Source organism: Canis lupus, chromosome 36 (genome assembly GCF_003254725.2).
Source record: "Canis lupus dingo isolate Sandy chromosome 36, ASM325472v2, whole genome shotgun sequence".
Classification (NCBI taxonomy): domain Eukaryota; kingdom Metazoa; phylum Chordata; class Mammalia; order Carnivora; family Canidae; genus Canis; species Canis lupus.
The window spans coordinates 13221320-13238218 of record NC_064278.1 but is presented as its reverse complement, the minus strand read 5'-3'; the positions used below and the strand labels follow the sequence as shown (position 1 = coordinate 13238218).

The window sequence follows — 16899 nt, the reverse complement described above, 5'->3', positions numbered from 1 at the left end:
GAGATTGTCACGGGGATAAATCTTAAAAGTATATGGTAAATATGAATGATTTGGGGAAAGGTGTTTGATCAGTAACAAAAGTTACATCTGAATAGAGTTTACATGTATTTATACTCCGTGGAACATTAATCTAACACTTGATTACACACTTGAAGACACAGTAGCCAAGGACCATCTACCTTTCCTGGTCACTAATTTAGCCTTTGCTGGCCATGGTTTGTATCACCTATAAAATGAGGTTCTTAGCCTCTCAAGTTTCCTTTTAACTCTAAAGCTTGTATGATTTCAGTACAGAAAAGCTCTATAACCCCCGCCCCCCAAACAGAATGCCCTTCTCACAGTCTTCTCGCTGCTTTTAATGGCAGTTCCATCCTTCTATGGAATAAGCCAGGAATTGGTGTTCCCTGCCTTCTCTTTCTCTCATACCCATCCTGTTCAATTTGTCAGAAAATCTTGTTAACCGCATCTCACCACCTCCCCTGTCATCCCTCATCCTGGTCTGGGCCAACATCAGCTCTTGCCTGGCTTATCGTGGTAGTCTCCTAAGAGATCCCCTTCTGCCCTTGCCCCTCTCTTCTCTACTGGGAGGCCAGCCAGAGTGATGCTGTTAAACCAAGCTTGTGTCATGCCTTTACTCAAAGCCTGCCAATGCCTTCCCATGTCAGAGTGACTCAGAGCTCTTACAGTGGCTCACCCAGCCTTACAAGATCTGGCCCCTAACATTATCTTGTTGACCTCATCTCTTCCTTCATCTTCCCCCTCACTCCATTTCAGTCAAACGGGCCTCTTTGCCATGCATGCTCCTGCCTCAGGACCTTTGCCCTGGCTGCTTCAGCCAGAATAGTCTTTTCAGTACCCTCTTCAGGTCTTAGCTCAAATGTCACATCAGTGAGGCTTCCGGGGCCATTCTGTGGTAAATTGCAACCTCCTCTACCCGGTACTCCCTATCCCTGATCTCTTTTGCTTTATTGCATACATCTGTGTACACCGTATTTGTGTTTTCAAGGTGTGACCCTAGACCAGCAGTAGCACCTTCACCTTGGGAACTTGATAAAAATGCAAATTCTTGTGCTCTTCCTCCCTGGACCTTCTGAATCTGGGAACTGATAAAAATGCAAATTCTTGTGCTCTTCCTCCCTGGACCTGCTGAATCTGAAACTTTAGAGGTGGAGCCCAGCAGTGTGGGTGTGAAGAAGCCCTCAGGTGATTCTGATGCTCACTGAAGTCTGAGAAGCACTGCTGTGTTTTGCACTTAGTCATTTTGCTTATTGACCATTTTTACCTCTTCTTCCTGCTACTGCCCCAGCTTAAAGGTCAGCCTCATGAAGGAGTGGCTTCTCTTCTATAGTCCCAGTGATTAAAACTGGAAATGGCACTTAGTAAAAGCTCAGTAAATAGTTCTTGAATGAATTAATGAAAATGTGACTATTTAGTAAGTGTAGATTAAAAGAATACTGAGCAACAGAGTTGAATAATATGATCCTCGTATTTCAGTGACTCTTCAGTGTTAAGAGTTTTAAGGGTGAGGTTTTCTTTATCGCAAGTTTAAAAATCTGCAGGTTCTTTGGAGATTGTGTTAGCTTCAACTAAGCCTTCTCTAGACTTTGTGGAAATGATGTAAATTGTTGCTTTAAATACTTGTGGCAACTGGAATTGTGCTATTTTAATCATCTCCCATAGGGACCATCCCTCGTAGAATGTACAGATGGGTCATTCTGGTTTATTGAAAGCTTCTGATATTCAAGCTAGTTAAGTGGAGGTTTGTATGAAAAAGACCACCTGCAGGTATATGAATATTGCATTGGAAATTTAGACTTATTAATATTTGATCTAAGTTGCTTGCGCCCGTCTTTGCAAATATGGCCAGCCAGGAGCCCCTGTTGACTTCAGAGCATGCCTTTGGCTCAGAAATGATGATAACCTGTCTACTACGCTTACCTAGTGCTCTCCTTACAACAGCTCTGTCAGTTCAGTGGAGTAGGGCCTGGAGATGGGGGGTCCAGAGGGCTGCCGAGCAATTGTGGACACCTCTAAGGTCACCTTGAAGGTCGTAAAAGTCAATCACTCTCAGACCTCCTGACTTCTCTTGGCTCACTCCCTTACCGTTGGGCTCCCCTCACCCCCTCCTCTTCACTCTGGACAGTTCAGCCACCCCGGGCCTCAGTTTTTTTTCAGCTGCAGAAAATGGAAGGTTGACAGGACTTTGCCAGGACCTGTCTTACATCAGAATGTCTGGCCCTTCATGAGCCTCAGTCACAAAAGAAATTTCTCAGTCGTATTTGAAAGCATTCAGATCAGAGGATGGTCTTGGGTATGGGGGGGAGAGAGAGCCCACACCCCCACATCTGTCCTGCTACTGCTCTTACCAGAGCATCTTTACAGATATCCTACCCTCACTGGGAGCCAGGGAAGAATAGATTTGTGATTTGGGGATTCTCTGTGGTTTTCCTTTGTTCACCATAATTATCGCATTTGATAGAAAGCTGACCACTAGTGAGTTCTTGGTCCTATCACTGGACTTGAGAAAGCTGGCTCTTGCCTGGCTCCTCCTGCACAGCTGGGAGTGCTACTCCCATCTTCCTGGACCCCTGCCTTCTGCTCGTGTCCGGCCAGCTGTGGCCTCTGGCTCCACTTGTCACTGGAAAGTCACCTGCTTTGGTGGAGGGTTCTGTGCCTCTGACATAGATGGGCAGATTATCTGTGGGTTTGCTGTCATCGTAAACTAGTGTTCTCCTTCACGCTTTGGTTCATCGATTGCATTAGTCCACTGAACTGTGAACCAGATGTGCGTTGACATCAGCTATCACTTAGTCTCCTATCTTTTTGTCCCTTTTAAGCCTGTGTGTCCCGAGCGTGAGAATGGGGAGAATGAGGAATTAGGGAGTGAGCAGCAGCTTGTGTAGCCTTGGCCCTTTTACCAATAATTCTCCTGTTGAAATTTTCTTGTTGTCTGTGGCATCATGAATGGATGCTGATTCCACGGACAAAAACAAGTGGCTAAGAACTTCTCCTTTATGAGTTATTAATAGCACATTTGAAGAACCCTGCTGTTGGCAATTTTGAGAGTTGACCCACACGAGAAGCCAATCGGGAAGGTTTGCTTCTGTGTGTTTCTTTTATTTTGAAAAGAAAGTCTACCGTTAGGGAACACAGATATGTCTCTGATTTCTTCTTTTGTTGTCAGAAGCTGTCATTTTCTAATGTTTCAAAAAAGACCATGACTGCCTCTCCCTCCCTCATATAGATGGGAAACAGGGGTTTGTTCAGAGCACCTGGGGAGTGACTCTAGGTACAGACTCAGGAAATACAACAGATTGTGTTTTCTGTGAGTGGCTGCTTGGGACACCATGTTGTGGCCGGGGGCTGTGGCCTATGGGCCAAAGAAGGCCATGGAACACCATTTGTGTACAAGAATAAATAGAGTTGAAAACCAGAAGTCTGATTAGAGGAAAGGAGATTGGGTGGAGAGGAGGGTTTCAGAGAATTCTTTGATTCTCTCTGGTCCCTCTTGGGGTGCCAGTTTTCCTTCTGAGCAGGACAGGAGGTGTGTCCCAATCTGTAATGAAGTGAGTAATTGATTCTTAATAGTAGATAAGGTGCCAAGATGTTTATCATTTGCTTAAAGATGAGCAGATTCAAGGTTATCACTCTAATAATATATCACATTCACACAATTGCATATCGGAGGTTGAGAAAGGAGTAATAGTGTCATAAACATCTGTGCTGAGAATGATACTTGTCTGCAGCCTGTCTTCTCTGTGTCCTGGCGCTCTACTGAGCAGCTGTTACTGATAGACTGTTAATAAGCATTGTGATCATAAAATATCTTCATGTATTTTAAGAAAAGATTTTGTACAAACTGGAGTGTGCCATGTGTGTGAGTTGGTTTGTCCCGCTTGACACGCCCTTGAGAATCACTGGGTCAGTACTTTGTGGGACATGATTTGGGTTTCTAGTATTGCCCTCGTGCTTACTGTGTCGTAAAATACATGAATGTGCACACACAATACCTTTTTTTCTGCTCTTCTCTTTCCTCTGCTGAAGTTCTCTGCATCTGAGAGGTGAAAGAGGGAAGCCATGGGGTTGGTCATACTTTGAGATCATCCAGTCGTGCTGAATGATGCAATAGCACCTGCTCGGAAGACCATAGTCTTGAGCGGTGCTTCTCCAACCTCACTCAGCATCGGATCAGCTAGGGATCTTGCTACAGTGCAGATGCTGACTCAGTAAGTCTGGAGTGGGACCCAAGAGTCTGCATTTTCTCTAAGGCTCCTCAGAGGTGCTGGTGATTCTGGTCTGTGGATCCCACTTTTGAGTAGCAAAAGTTGAAGATCCTTCCTTCTCTTATTTTCTTACAAGTGTATTTTGTTTGTCTCTGGAAGGTTTATGTAAGTGTAGCCCCAAACAGAAACTATTGGCAAAAAAAAGTGAATTAAACTCTTCTTGCAGTGTTTTTTTCCCCACTTGAGATGCCTGTGCATTTATTTGTTTTGATCTGTGCCCCTGGCATTAAAAGCCATGCTTAATACTAGAGCTGTTTAAAACTCCAGAATTGCACTGTGTACTAAATTGTTTTCTTGCTGATTTTACCCAGTCCTTTTGGGGATTGCAGTGACTTTAGCCTCTGATGCAATGGTTAACCCTTAGTGGTCAGGAAGCATGAATATACTGGCGGGCCTGGGAAAAGACAGGTGGCTGTAGACTTAGGAAGCCTTGGGGTATCAATGCCAGAGTGCTTGATGGGCAGATGATTAAGCAGTAAGGACATTTAATTATCTCAGAAGTCAGAGGCATTTGGTTCCAGGGTTGGTGCAGAAGCCCAGCGACATCACAGAGGTCATGGGCTCCATCCTGTTTTCTGTTCTGCATCCCACTATGTCGGCCAGAGCCTGTCCCCACAGGCCACCTACTCCCAGCATCTCAGCCTCAATGACAGTGCTCGAAACAGACTGGGGAGCAGACAGTAAGGGAGCCTTGTACGGTGGTTCTTCTACACAGGCAAAGAATTTCCCTGCAGGAGCTTGCACCGTACTCCCTTTGGGTGTTATGGGCCAGCTCTAGGGCGGACCCCCAGATCCTTCACTGGTAAGAGGAACCAAACATCATGATTGGCTTAGAGCAGTACAGTTCGTCCCTTGAGGCCTGGCAAACAAAATCCAGATTCTGGTAGAGAAGAATGGATGGGTGTGGATGGTGTGAGCTCTCAAGGACTGTTAGTGAGAATCTGCTGTATATATTCTGAGCTCCACCCGCTTTATAGCTTGGGAAACCGTTGCTTGAAGAAGTTAAGTAGATGATCAGGGAGGGTAGTTAGGATCGCACGCAGACCTGTTTGATTCCCGACGCCTTCCTGGGAGAGAAGTGTGGCTTCTTTGTACTCACCGTGTCCTTCTTCCTTGGTGCCTCTTCTCAGCCCTTTGGTTTCAAGGACTCACTAGGAATGGTCAGGACCTCATGGTAAGCCTCTGAGTGGGGGGGGGGGCTGCGTCGCCCAGGCCAGGTGTGTCACGTTGTAATAGTTGTGTTCAGATTCATGATGCCCTAAAACACTGCTATTAGAAGGGCGAGAAAACTATTCGCAGGGGCCAGGTGGGCTTCTTTCAAGGGGAGGAGCCCGGCGAGTGGTGGCAGCCACAGGGTCGTAGGTCTTGCCACACGTTCGGCTGGCCCCCTGGGATCTGCGCTCTGCTTCTTGCCCTGGGCTGGCTGCGTTCTGCTGAGCATGGCACGGCTACCAGCCACGTCCAGGTCGGCGCTTCCCGTGCTTTCTCCCGCCGGGTTTGCAGGGATTCCCAGCAGGCAGGCGGGCCGGCCCTCCCTCTTTCCTCTGGGTCTTGGTCTCCGTGCCCGGAGATCGGCTGGCACCCTGAAGACGGCGAGGCTCCAGGAGAGGGAAAAGTTACTCCTGCTTAATTTATAAACAAAAATCCGACAAACAGAAAAACTGGTGGAAAGGCTGGATGTAATCATACATGACAAAATAAACATGGAAAACAGCGATTTGGTCCGTTAAAGAAAAGCTAAAAGCACTCTGCCGGAGTCCGGGATAACTGGGGAGACACTGCGGTCCCGAGGAAGGACCTGATGGCTCCACGCACGGGGGCGGTGGGGGGCGCCCTGCTCTTGCCTCGGGAGAGAGATCGTGCCCAGAGCGCGGTGGTCAGAGCTGCACTCGGCAGCAGAGGAACCGCGCGGAGCCGGCGGCCCGACTGGTCGACTGGTCGGAGGAGGCGGCTTTGGGCCCCGCAGCTGCCAAAGCCGGGCCTTGCCCTGGTCTGTATTTCCCTTCCTTTCTCACCCGGAGAGTCGGCGGAATTGCCAGCAAGCAGAAGTGACACCTTTAGTTCCGAGGATCGTAGGTGGGGACACTAATGTTATTGCCCCTATCCACATTGTTTAGGTCCTTAACCTTGCTATGTAAGTTACTATCACGGGATGCCTGGGTGGCCCAGCGGATGAGCGTCCGCCTTCAGCCAGGGCGTGATCCTGGAGTCCTAGGATGGAGTCCCACATCGGGCTCCCTGCATGGAGCCTGCTGCTCCCTCTGCCTGTGTCTCTGCCTCTCTCTCTCTCTGTGTCTCTCATAAATAAATAAATCTTTAAAAAATTTAATTAATTATATCACATGTTCCCACATTAGCTCTCACCAGGAGGCCGGGGTTGTGTCTAAATCAAAGCTCTGGAAGGCTTGTGGCATCCAAACGCACATGGGTTGCAGGTCACTGGGAACACCCCGTGCTGCTTGAACCGAGAGTGGGGTGCTGTACCACCAGCACACCTTTTATAAGAACAACATAATAAGAACTCGAAATGTTAATTTTTTAAAAAAGATTTTGCTTATTTTTTTGATCGAGAGAATGAGACAGAGAGAGAGAGAGGGAGCAGAAGCAGGTAGAGGGGCAGGCAGAGGAGAGGGAGGAGCAGACTCCCCACCGAGCAGAGCCCCTAACCCTGGGCTCCATCCAGGACCCTGGAATCCTGATCGGAGCCGAAGGCAGAGGCTCAACCACTGAGCCACCCTGGCGCCCCTCAAAATGTTTAAAACGAAACAACTTTCCCTAGGTCTGTTAAGGAAATATTTGCTTCTGTTTTATACCCAGGGTTATATAGTTGGCATTATTATTTAAGTCATAATGGGCTTCTTTATATGCTTCTTTATTCGTCCAACATTGGTGGCCTGGCATTTAAGGAAACCTGTGGGACTCAGGAAGGCCGGCTGCTGGCAGCCCTGAAAATGTTCCTGGGTGTTTAGAAGCACACTTCGGTTATGCCAGGAGAGTCTTAAGAGTCTCTTGTGGGAAACAAAACAAAACCCCAAAACCTGGGAGTCAAACCAGATTGTGAAGGGATTGTTTTTAATGATACAAATATGACATTTTGGATTAACGAGGGAATCTCAAATGAGTTTTTCTATGTTGGGTAATCACAACTTGATCTTTACTCAGGGAAGAGCTCGAGACTTGTGGAGTATTAACCCCATTATTCCATCTTGCGTTTCCTTTTCAGTACAGAAAAGTACGCTGAATTCTCTCATAAAAGAAAACCGGAGCCAACCAGCTCCAGCTGACTCCTCCATGAAGGGCTGTGGATTTTATCCAGACCCTCTTCAGATAACTTGCTATGTGGTCTTCAGCGAGTCATTTGATCTTTTTAATTCCTCCTTCCTCTTCAATTCCAGTAGCCACTAAATCATTGTATTTTCCTAAGAATTTGTCTAATCTTTTCCATTTCCAGAGTCTCCCTTCAGATACAGGCCCTGTTGATTTTGCTCCTGAACATCCTTGCATCACTCCTTTCCCCAGATTTCCTCTTAGGCTAGAGAGAGTGCAGCAGTGGCCCAGGGGGTGCTGAGTGGATGGGGCTCAGCTTCCCTTACCTGGTTCCTAGACTCCGGCTGGGTTCCTCCACAGTCTCAGTGCTTCTCTCCTTTTCTAGACCATGGCCACTGGGGAAAAGAGACTGATTCAAGCAAGGAGCTACCAGGGGCCCCTGCAGCTGTGGTGGTTCCCGCTCCCCCAGAACCCCCCCAGACCCCCCAGCCAGCCACTTGCAGGCCTGAAGGGAACTGATCTGTTGTAACCTGTTTTGAATGCGTCTTAGGAAGCTCTGAGCCATCAAATGTAGATGCCATTATTCTCTAGCCAGGTGCTGAATTAACCTGAGCCAATTTCTCATGTGCAGCTCTGATTCCTCTTCAGAGGTATTAGTAGCAGTTGTGGGGGCCGGGGGGGGGCGGGCAGGTTAGGGTTGGCTGTTCATCTGCAACGCCACTCCCAGGTTTTAAGGAAATCAAATTTCAGACCAAATTTTGCCACGCATCAGCAAACGAGCCCTAAAGAGTTCTCAGTTTGCTCTGTAGGCTCAAGGAAGTTCCTGCTCTCTGTTCCTCTAGGTGAATGAAAAATCCACCCGAAGCAGACTTAACTAGAATTCCGGATGCAGTTTTCTTGTGCACATATACTCGGCATCTAGAATGGAACCAGACCTAGAACTGGGGAGGGATTTAGCTTACTCTTGGGCCTGGCTGGATTCTTCTTATTCATACAAGAGTGGGGAATATAGCTAAGATGTTTTAGCCATTCTCTGTGCTGACCACCTTTACTTTCATCAGTGAAAGCTTGTTTCTCACATGTGTCATGCTTGCCAACAGGTGACTGGCATTATTATTCTCCAGTAATAGCCCCTTTTGGGATTCACCTGGCTCATACTTATTTATACTTACAGTCAACAGAAATACTTTGAGCAGCTGCCTCTGGCATCTTTAATCAAACGCTACCAGAACCTTCCAGCACTGGGCATCCAGGGTCAGAATGCCAGTTGACCACCTGGGTCCCGCAGATACACTGGTGTATGTTAAAGTATTTTAGGTAAATTTTAGGCATCATAGCAGCTTAGCAGATGAGTTTTACAGGCTAAACCAGGCAGGCGTAATTGCTTTATTTTGCCTTTCCAACTTTTTTTTTTTTTTTTTTTAAGTGCATTTGTTGCCAACAACAACAGAAAAGAGATGTTATCCATACAGATCTTGATGTTTGGCTTGCTCTGGGAAAGTTGGGAGATCGGTCACACCAGGGCCTGTTCCTCTGTGGTGACTTTCTTTTGTAGTGGAAGCGAAGCAGCCTGCTTTCCAGCGGAATGGGAGGCACAGAGATGGGGCTCCTGGAGGGGGCTCCTGGTGGGGGGCAGCACTGCCTAGCATCCCCCCTGGTGCTGACACTAAGCTTCACGTGCCCTTTAGTTGTTGAGATTGTGCTGACGGCACGCAGGACCCTCCTCCCTCCTTTATTCCTGCCTGGCCCCTGTGTGTATTTGGGGGTGCGACCCTTGCAGCTGTCAGACGCTTTTTCTTCTTGGCTCAACACTTGTGCTTTGCTCGGGCGGTTTCTTTGTCTGGAATGGCATGTCCTCTTAGGCCTGCCCGTCCAGGTCTTAACCTCTTCTTGAAGGCCAGGTCTGAGGCCCTGGTGGGTATGCAATCTGTCATAGCTGTCGCAGCCCCTAGCTCTTCTGTGTCTACACAGACAGCACCGGGGAGCTCTTGTTCATTATTTCCTGGCCTCCCTCTCTTTACTTGTCATAGTCTTAAAGGTCTGCCCTCTGTCCATATCAGGTGGCTCTACCGCAAACGCTGCACGTCTGCCCTAGGCATTCACCTGCATAAAAATAAGACAATTCCCCAAGTTACTTAATCATGCACCACAAATTAGAGGTGTTGGATGCACATCAGAGTAACCACACCCTAACACGAAGGTGGCTGTGAAAAAGCGCAAGGTGCCAAGAGTCAGGGTGCCAGAGATGCTTCGGTTAGGACTAGGGCCGTGCAGAGCGTCCTCTGCCGATGGCCCCCCACTTGGTGGAGCCCAGTGTACCTGGACGGCGATAGAGCATCGGGTGCACAGGCCGCAGCGGTGCTGAAGGTCGGGGCGAGGGCGAGGCTGGTGATGGATCAGGGGAATAGACGGTGAGAAGTTCGGCGGCCGGAGCTCAAGGTCCGTATTTGGGAGCAGGGGCAGCTGAGGCGGGAGAGGCCAAGGGGAGTCAGATGTGTGTGTTGTGCTGGGGGCTTGTGACTTTATCTTGGGGAGCAGAAGGCCCTTCAGGCCCTTGGAGGGAGAAATCAGGTGTGTGACAGAGGAAGGCCCGGGTGCCAGGGCCTGGCCCTGAGGACAGCAGGAGGCAGCTGGGTCTTAGCAGGCTGCCGCCAAGTGGGTGGATTCAGAAGATGTGAGAGAGCCTTTCAGTTCCTAGGATGACAGCATTCTTTCTGGTTTGAGATGCAGCTATTCCTGGAGGCAGAAGATGGGCTGGCTAACTCTGTGTGTAGCCTTTGATTCCGTGTTTCCAGAGAAGTAGTCATGGTTTCTGACCCCAGTGTATCTGGTTGCACTCCCTTCGGCTGCATAGACGTACCTCTTAGGAAACAAGGACTCTTTTCAGCATTTCTGCTTTACCACCTCACTCTCTGTGGCACGCATGCCATCTTGACGGAATATGCCAGTTTTCCTTGTTACCCAGGTACCCTGTGTACTTTGGTCAAAGTGTCGTTTCTTGGTACATATAAATCTTTCTGTATACACGTTGGCCATACATAGGAGCACACTGTGTGTCTACTGTGTAGTCGTAAGGGTGAGTAGATGTTAGGATCGGCGTTTTCTGCTTCTGGAATTTTTATTCTGAGCTTTAAAGACATTTAACCATCTGTTTATGGCTTGAAAGTGAGTGTTCTAAGTGGAGGCTATGAATAAATATGTGAATCATGAAGGATATATTGAAGGGGTATTGTCAATAATAAGTTGCTACTATACATCTCTTTCAGCTGTTTTTGCAGCTTTAAAAAGGTCTAATGTAATCATATGGTGTTTTTAAGGAATTAAAAAACTTTAATGTTAAATTTTTTTATGGATTTTTATCTGGATTCTATCTTTTAGGAGAGACTGGGTATACAGTTGCTTCAACTGCATTTAAAGAAATGTATTTTTCCTTAGAGCAACTTCTACCCATATTCTTAATTATTTACAAATGATATGTACTTAGTGCTTCTTGTTACAAAAAAATTTTTTTTCAAGATTTTATTTATTTGAGGGAGAGGGAGAGAGAGAGAGAGAGAGAGAGAGAGAGAGAGAGAAAGAGCACAAGCAAGGGGAGGGACAGAGGGAGAGGAAGAAGCAGACTCCCCGCTGAGCAGGGAGCCTACCATGTGGGGCTGGGTCTCAGGACCCTGAGATCATGACCTGACCTGAAGGTAGACACTTAACCTACTGAGCCACCCAGGCACCCCTTGTTACAAAATTATTTTAATATAAGTGGAATGTTGGGTTCATTGTTAAACTTTTCAGAATATAAATTAAGTTGAAATTAGCACTTTTCAAAGCCAATCATGTTGTGTTTTCCTCTAGCCAAATATAGTAGATGCTTACAAATGATTTAATTCACCTAGCTCTTTTGTAAGAATATGAATTTTATTTGCTCCTACCTACAGGAGACTGACTGGTTCACTGATTCTAGAGATTTCTTTTCACAAGGCTTTATTTTTCTGACCAAAATATAAGAATTCAGAGAGTTTTTAGAGTTTGGTACATATGAGCAAATTAAATTATATAGCATTTTCAAAATATGCTTTTGCTCAGTTATTATGTGTGTAGCAGTTGGAACAAAGACTCCATTTGTAAATTTTTATTCCTTTTACTTGTAGTTGAAATCCTGTGGGGAGTTGAGTAAATTTAAATGTAAATAAAATGAAACAGTCAACATATTTCAACGTAGGGAACTGGTTACAGTGTTACTGCATAACTTAATATCGAAGACCTAAGGCAAATGCTAATACATTTTGACCTTGGTTTGTGCTTGATGTTGTTCTTTGGTAATTGCTGTCATCCTGGCAAGTCATCAAAGCAGACCAGCAAAGGAGAATTATATGAGAGCAATTTGAAAGGGCCCATGCTACATAGCCCATTGCAGCATTTTGAGGTGTTGACTACGTTTTTAATTACAATTTACCAGCTTACTATTGAGCTGTCCTTGAGTTGGCTTTTGCCGGTAGGTCTAGGCTAGCCCTGAGTAGTTGGTACTTTATTAACTAATTTTAGCTTCTAATAAAAATCTACGCAGAAATGCGTGCATTAATAATCACCGGTGTTCCCTTCTCTGTGGTCACATATGAACATTGTTTTTGCATAAATGCATGTGTGTATGTATGTACAGTATGCCTAATTCATCTTCCCACAAAAATAATTTCTAGTGTGTAATGAATGTTAAGAAGAGTAGCATTTCATTTTACAAACCATTGTACCTATACCTATGAAAATTATCCAGGAAGCAAACATTGGGGGAAAAAAAGGCAATCTTTGCTGACTGAGCTTTTCCTTTGTGTTGATTGCTACATATGTACAAACCTGGGCATGTTGACTTTATGTACCTGGGTTTGTGGATTTGCTGTTATTATTTCTCCTAAGGTGTCAGCACTATTTAAACAAGGCCATGAGAATGTGGAAGATGAGTCTTATTTATCCTTTATTTATTTTTTTAATTGAATTATGATTAACATACAGTGTTATGTCAGTTTTGGGTATTCAGTATAATGATTCAGCAATCCCCTACATTACTCGGTGCTCATCACCATAAGTGCACTCTTAATCCCCTCTGTTTCACCCTCCCCCAAGCCACCTTAAAAAGAAAAACCTATTCCCCAAACATTGATGATGTGGAATTAGAGAGGCTGGAAAATAATCATAATAAAAGAAACACATAGAAAGAAACTACATCATATACTAGTTTTTCTGCTTCCATGCTATTCTTGTAACTGAGTTTTTGAAATGAATCTTAGCTAAAAGCTAAGATTTATACTTAGGGCTCTGAGAATGCATTTTTATTTATATTGATGTAACCCTGTATGGTTAGTTACAACTTTTGATACCTTTTTGGTAGAAAATATGATTTGGTATGCTGAGGTTTCTGGACTGGTGGGCTTGCTGACCCATTACCCATGATGGTGTTCTCTCTAAAGTGTAGGCTGGGGACCCCTGGGTGGCTCAGTGGTTGAGTGTCTGCCTTTGGCTCAGGGCGTGATCCTGGAGTCCTGGGATTGAGTCCCACGTCGGGCTCCCTGCATGGAGCCTGCTTCTCCCTCTGCCTGGGTCTCTGCCTCTCTCTCTCTCTCTCTCTCTGTGTGTCTCTCATGAATAAATAAATAAAATCTTAAAAATAAATGAAGTGTAGGCTGGCAGGTGGCAGGATTGCCTTGGGGTGCCCCAAGAGAACTCCATGGTACTTGGAACAATTCAGCATCATTGGAAAGGTCACTAGGAAACGAGAGATTCATAAAGTTGGAATTTGTAAGCAATAATGTCTTATATAAAATAAGGATGATTTTTGTTTTTCTTTTAGATTTTGGGGTAAGTGCATTCTTAGCAACAGGGGGTGATGTTACCCGGAATAAAGTAAGAAAAACATTTGTTGGTACTCCGTGTTGGATGGCCCCTGAAGTCATGGAACAGGTAAAAAAAAAAAAAAAGTGATGTTTTGTATCATTAAATGTATTAACATTTCATTCAAATCACTTTCCTAGAATGCATCATGTAACTGAGGTTTAGCTGGGCTTTAGCAAAGTAATATCAAAGTTGTGCATACACGCTGTAGACTTCCAACATAATATGGACTTCATGGTGTGTGACATGCCTATTTTATAATTGTGTTTTTCCCTCGTTCTTTTCTTAGGTGAGAGGCTATGACTTCAAGGCTGACATGTGGAGTTTTGGAATAACTGCCATTGAATTAGCAACAGGAGCAGCGCCTTATCACAAATATCCTCCTATGAAAGTAATTACTATTGGAAATAATATATTGGGCTTGAAATAGAATTAACGGAATCTGTTCTGTAATTCTCTTAAACATAGTCATTTTTCTCTTAGACCTGAGGAAAATTAATGGAGGAATGCAGCCAAGTTCAATATGTCTGATGTGGACAGAATAAGACAAAAGTGGTACAGTTCCCAGCTTTGAAGCTCTCTTTACATTCTTAGCACAGAGCTATCTGAAGAATGAGATGGAGGTTGAGAACTGTGACAAATGCTGGTCATTACTCTTTTGATAGCAGAAGACCCCAGACTCCCAAGGAAAATCTAGAAATAGATTATAGTGATATCTTTGCAGATGGATTTCCCCAATTTTTTTTTTTAATGATCTGTAACATTTCACCCTCTGTGCTCATAATGTCATATTGGTGACTCATCTGAAATAAGTGAGGCCAGTGTTTTTAGGCAATAACCTACATTTGGATACTGTGTCCAGATTTTTGTTTTTCCCTTAACTGGCCTACATTATTATTTCACTTATTATGAGGTGGTGGTATCAGAGCTGATTTACCCAATTAGAATTTGTTTGGGGGCTGAAATAATTGGTGGAAATTGTGAAAGTATTTTACAGAGAATACAGTGTTTGTTTCAGTGTTTCCCTAGGAAAATACTGGAAAAACTTAGGAGGATTAAGAAAAACCAGAGGATTAAAAAAAAAAAAAAAAAAAAAAAGAAAAACCAGAGGATAAACAAAGTTAAATAATTTCACGGATTAAAAAGTTAATACATTCTTATGGGAAAAAATTTGGAGTCCAAACAAGAACAGAGAAGAATATAATCACTCACAATCTCATCAACCACAGACAATCCCTGTTAAGGTTTTAGTGTAGTTCATTTCATTGTTGTTTTCTCACTATATTTATATACATATTTTCAACACACTTAAGATTAGGGTGTGTGTTATAGACATACCTGCTTTTGTTAGCAGAAAATTCAAAGTTGAGGTGGAAACAATTGAATTGACCTTTCAGAGAAAAAGCACTGAAGCAACTGTGAGGATTTTTCCTTCCATTGGTTTTTCTGTATTACTTTTTCTTAGTTCTCATTGTCTTTCTTCCCCCAAACCTTCGTGTTGCCCACCCGAATCCACAGTCACATTGCTAACCCCAGTCTGGCATCCTGCGAGGCCCTGCTAGGACTTAACAGCTCTCCCACTTTCTTCTATTTGCTATTATCCTCCACAAACAATAAACTGTCACTTTAATCCTTCATCTATTCACACATCTGAAAGTGTTTGAAAGGAGTCTTGGCATGTATAACTTTTGCATAAATTAAGGCCAACTTATGCATTAATGAGGTTTATTCCTTTTATAGGTCAATACTACAAATTCTACTCTTTTTTTAAACAAGTAATTTTGATGTTGTGAATGAATGGAATTTTTACCTTTTTGATTGGAAGCAGTGTTTTGCATTTATTTTGTCCCCCTCCCAAAGCAACGTGGCCTTTTGCCACAGTTATGGTCTTCAGTAACTCACATTCTGGCTAACTTCAGTGTCTTACTGTCTCCATTTTAAGTAATATTCTGTAGGTTTTCTCATTTAAAAAAAGGGGGAAATCATGTGTTACATTCTGGGATGTTGTGGATTTATTTTTAGGGTTGGCAGTGTGTTAACAGAAGCCTGGAGTTCCGGGTGGGGGGCTTCCTATTTATGAATGACCTGTACGCAGGACCGTTCCCTGTCGCTCTGGGCCAAGCCCCCCTCACTACCCCCCACTTTCCCAGCCAGAGCCCCAGCCTTCACTAAGCCTGTGTTGGAGCTACGTGCTCCTCCAGGAGGCTGTGTGAGAGCGAGCCAGTTCCCAGACGTCTGTCCTGGCCGCTTTGGGACATCCTTCTTAACACACAGAACAGATTTTATAAGTTCTGTCAATGGAATAACAAAGAGGTGAAAGGGCACGTGAACAGATTTGCAAAGGGAAATAATACTTTTCAGCTCACGCTTTCTGGAAGGTTAAAATCACGGGAAAGCACCTCCTCAAAGATGGTCTTTATTAATGCTTTTGTGAAAAATTAAAAACTCGACCGTAGTGGTGGCTGTACTGATTCTGTCTTGGTGCTTGTTTCTGCTGCAGGTGTTAATGTTGACTTTGCAAAATGATCCACCCACTTTAGAAACAGGAGTGGAGGATAAGGAAATGATGAAAAAGTACGGCAAGTCCTTTAGGAAATTACTTTCACTGTGTCTTCAGAAAGATCCTTCTAAAAGGTATGTCAGACGTGGTGGATGAGTTAATGACCTGGTTTGAATCACGACAAAGCTCTGTTTGTGGCTGGGAAAAGGCTGTGTGAGGACACCTGAAAGGTACTTCGAGTTCAAGGGAAATCCTGCTCTGGCCCCTGGTTTCCAACCTGTTAGTGGAAGACAGGGTGGATCCAAGACGGAGAGGGGTGAGGATGAGGGAGAGAGGTGGAGGAAAATTTTTAGTGCTAATGAGATTCACTGTGTTTGTTAGGTGTGGGCTCTGTCATCAAAGGAAATGAAGGAAAACAGAAATCAAAAGAAATTGGCAGTGGTGCACTCAGAAGCCGAGCTCCTATTCCGTACTGTGTAGGTTGAGCTGACCTCTCAGGATTTGAATATCCTGCTAGCTCCAGTCTAAACCGGGCAGAGCTATTGAATTTTGCATGAGCTTCCTTTTAGTTGCAGAACAAGTTGTGCTGTTTAAAAGATTATCAGTAAAGAAGATTAAGATTTTTGCATTAGAAACATTAATCATATAAACAGAAGCAAATGGTTTGAAGTTAACATGCGTGTCACTCCTCTTTATTCTTGGGCTACTGCCCTGCTCTGTAGTGTCCCTGTTTTTGGAGTTTGTTTCTTCCTTCTTTATTTCTGTGACTTTGAAATACCCTGGCTGGTGATAATATAGCCGTGTGTGTCTTTTATCACTTAAAGAAGAATGTTAATGACGCAAGCCACTCAGGCCTTGCCGGGCTAGAGTCCCTTGGCAGAGCTTGGTCGTGTGCGGCACGGCCCTAGCGTACTGTCCGCAGAGACCACAGATCTGGAGAGGCCTCTGGGGTCACTGGCCACCTCATCCACCCAA

The 16899-nt window shown here is 44.7% G+C and overlaps 1 protein-coding gene across 10 annotated transcripts in view; it reads left to right on the top strand.

Annotated features, from left to right (window-relative positions):
- STK39 (serine/threonine kinase 39) overlaps positions 1-16899 on the top strand; it is a 323493-nt gene that overhangs the window by 112985 nt on the left and 193609 nt on the right. For all 10 annotated transcript variants that reach the window (XM_049106329.1, XM_049106336.1, XM_049106335.1 and 7 more), the window contains exons 6-8: positions 13384-13493; positions 13714-13815; positions 15925-16058. In XM_049106329.1, the coding sequence (XP_048962286.1) occupies positions 13384-13493; positions 13714-13815; positions 15925-16058 (346 nt within the window). The remainder of the gene's footprint in view (positions 1-13383; positions 13494-13713; positions 13816-15924; positions 16059-16899) is intronic.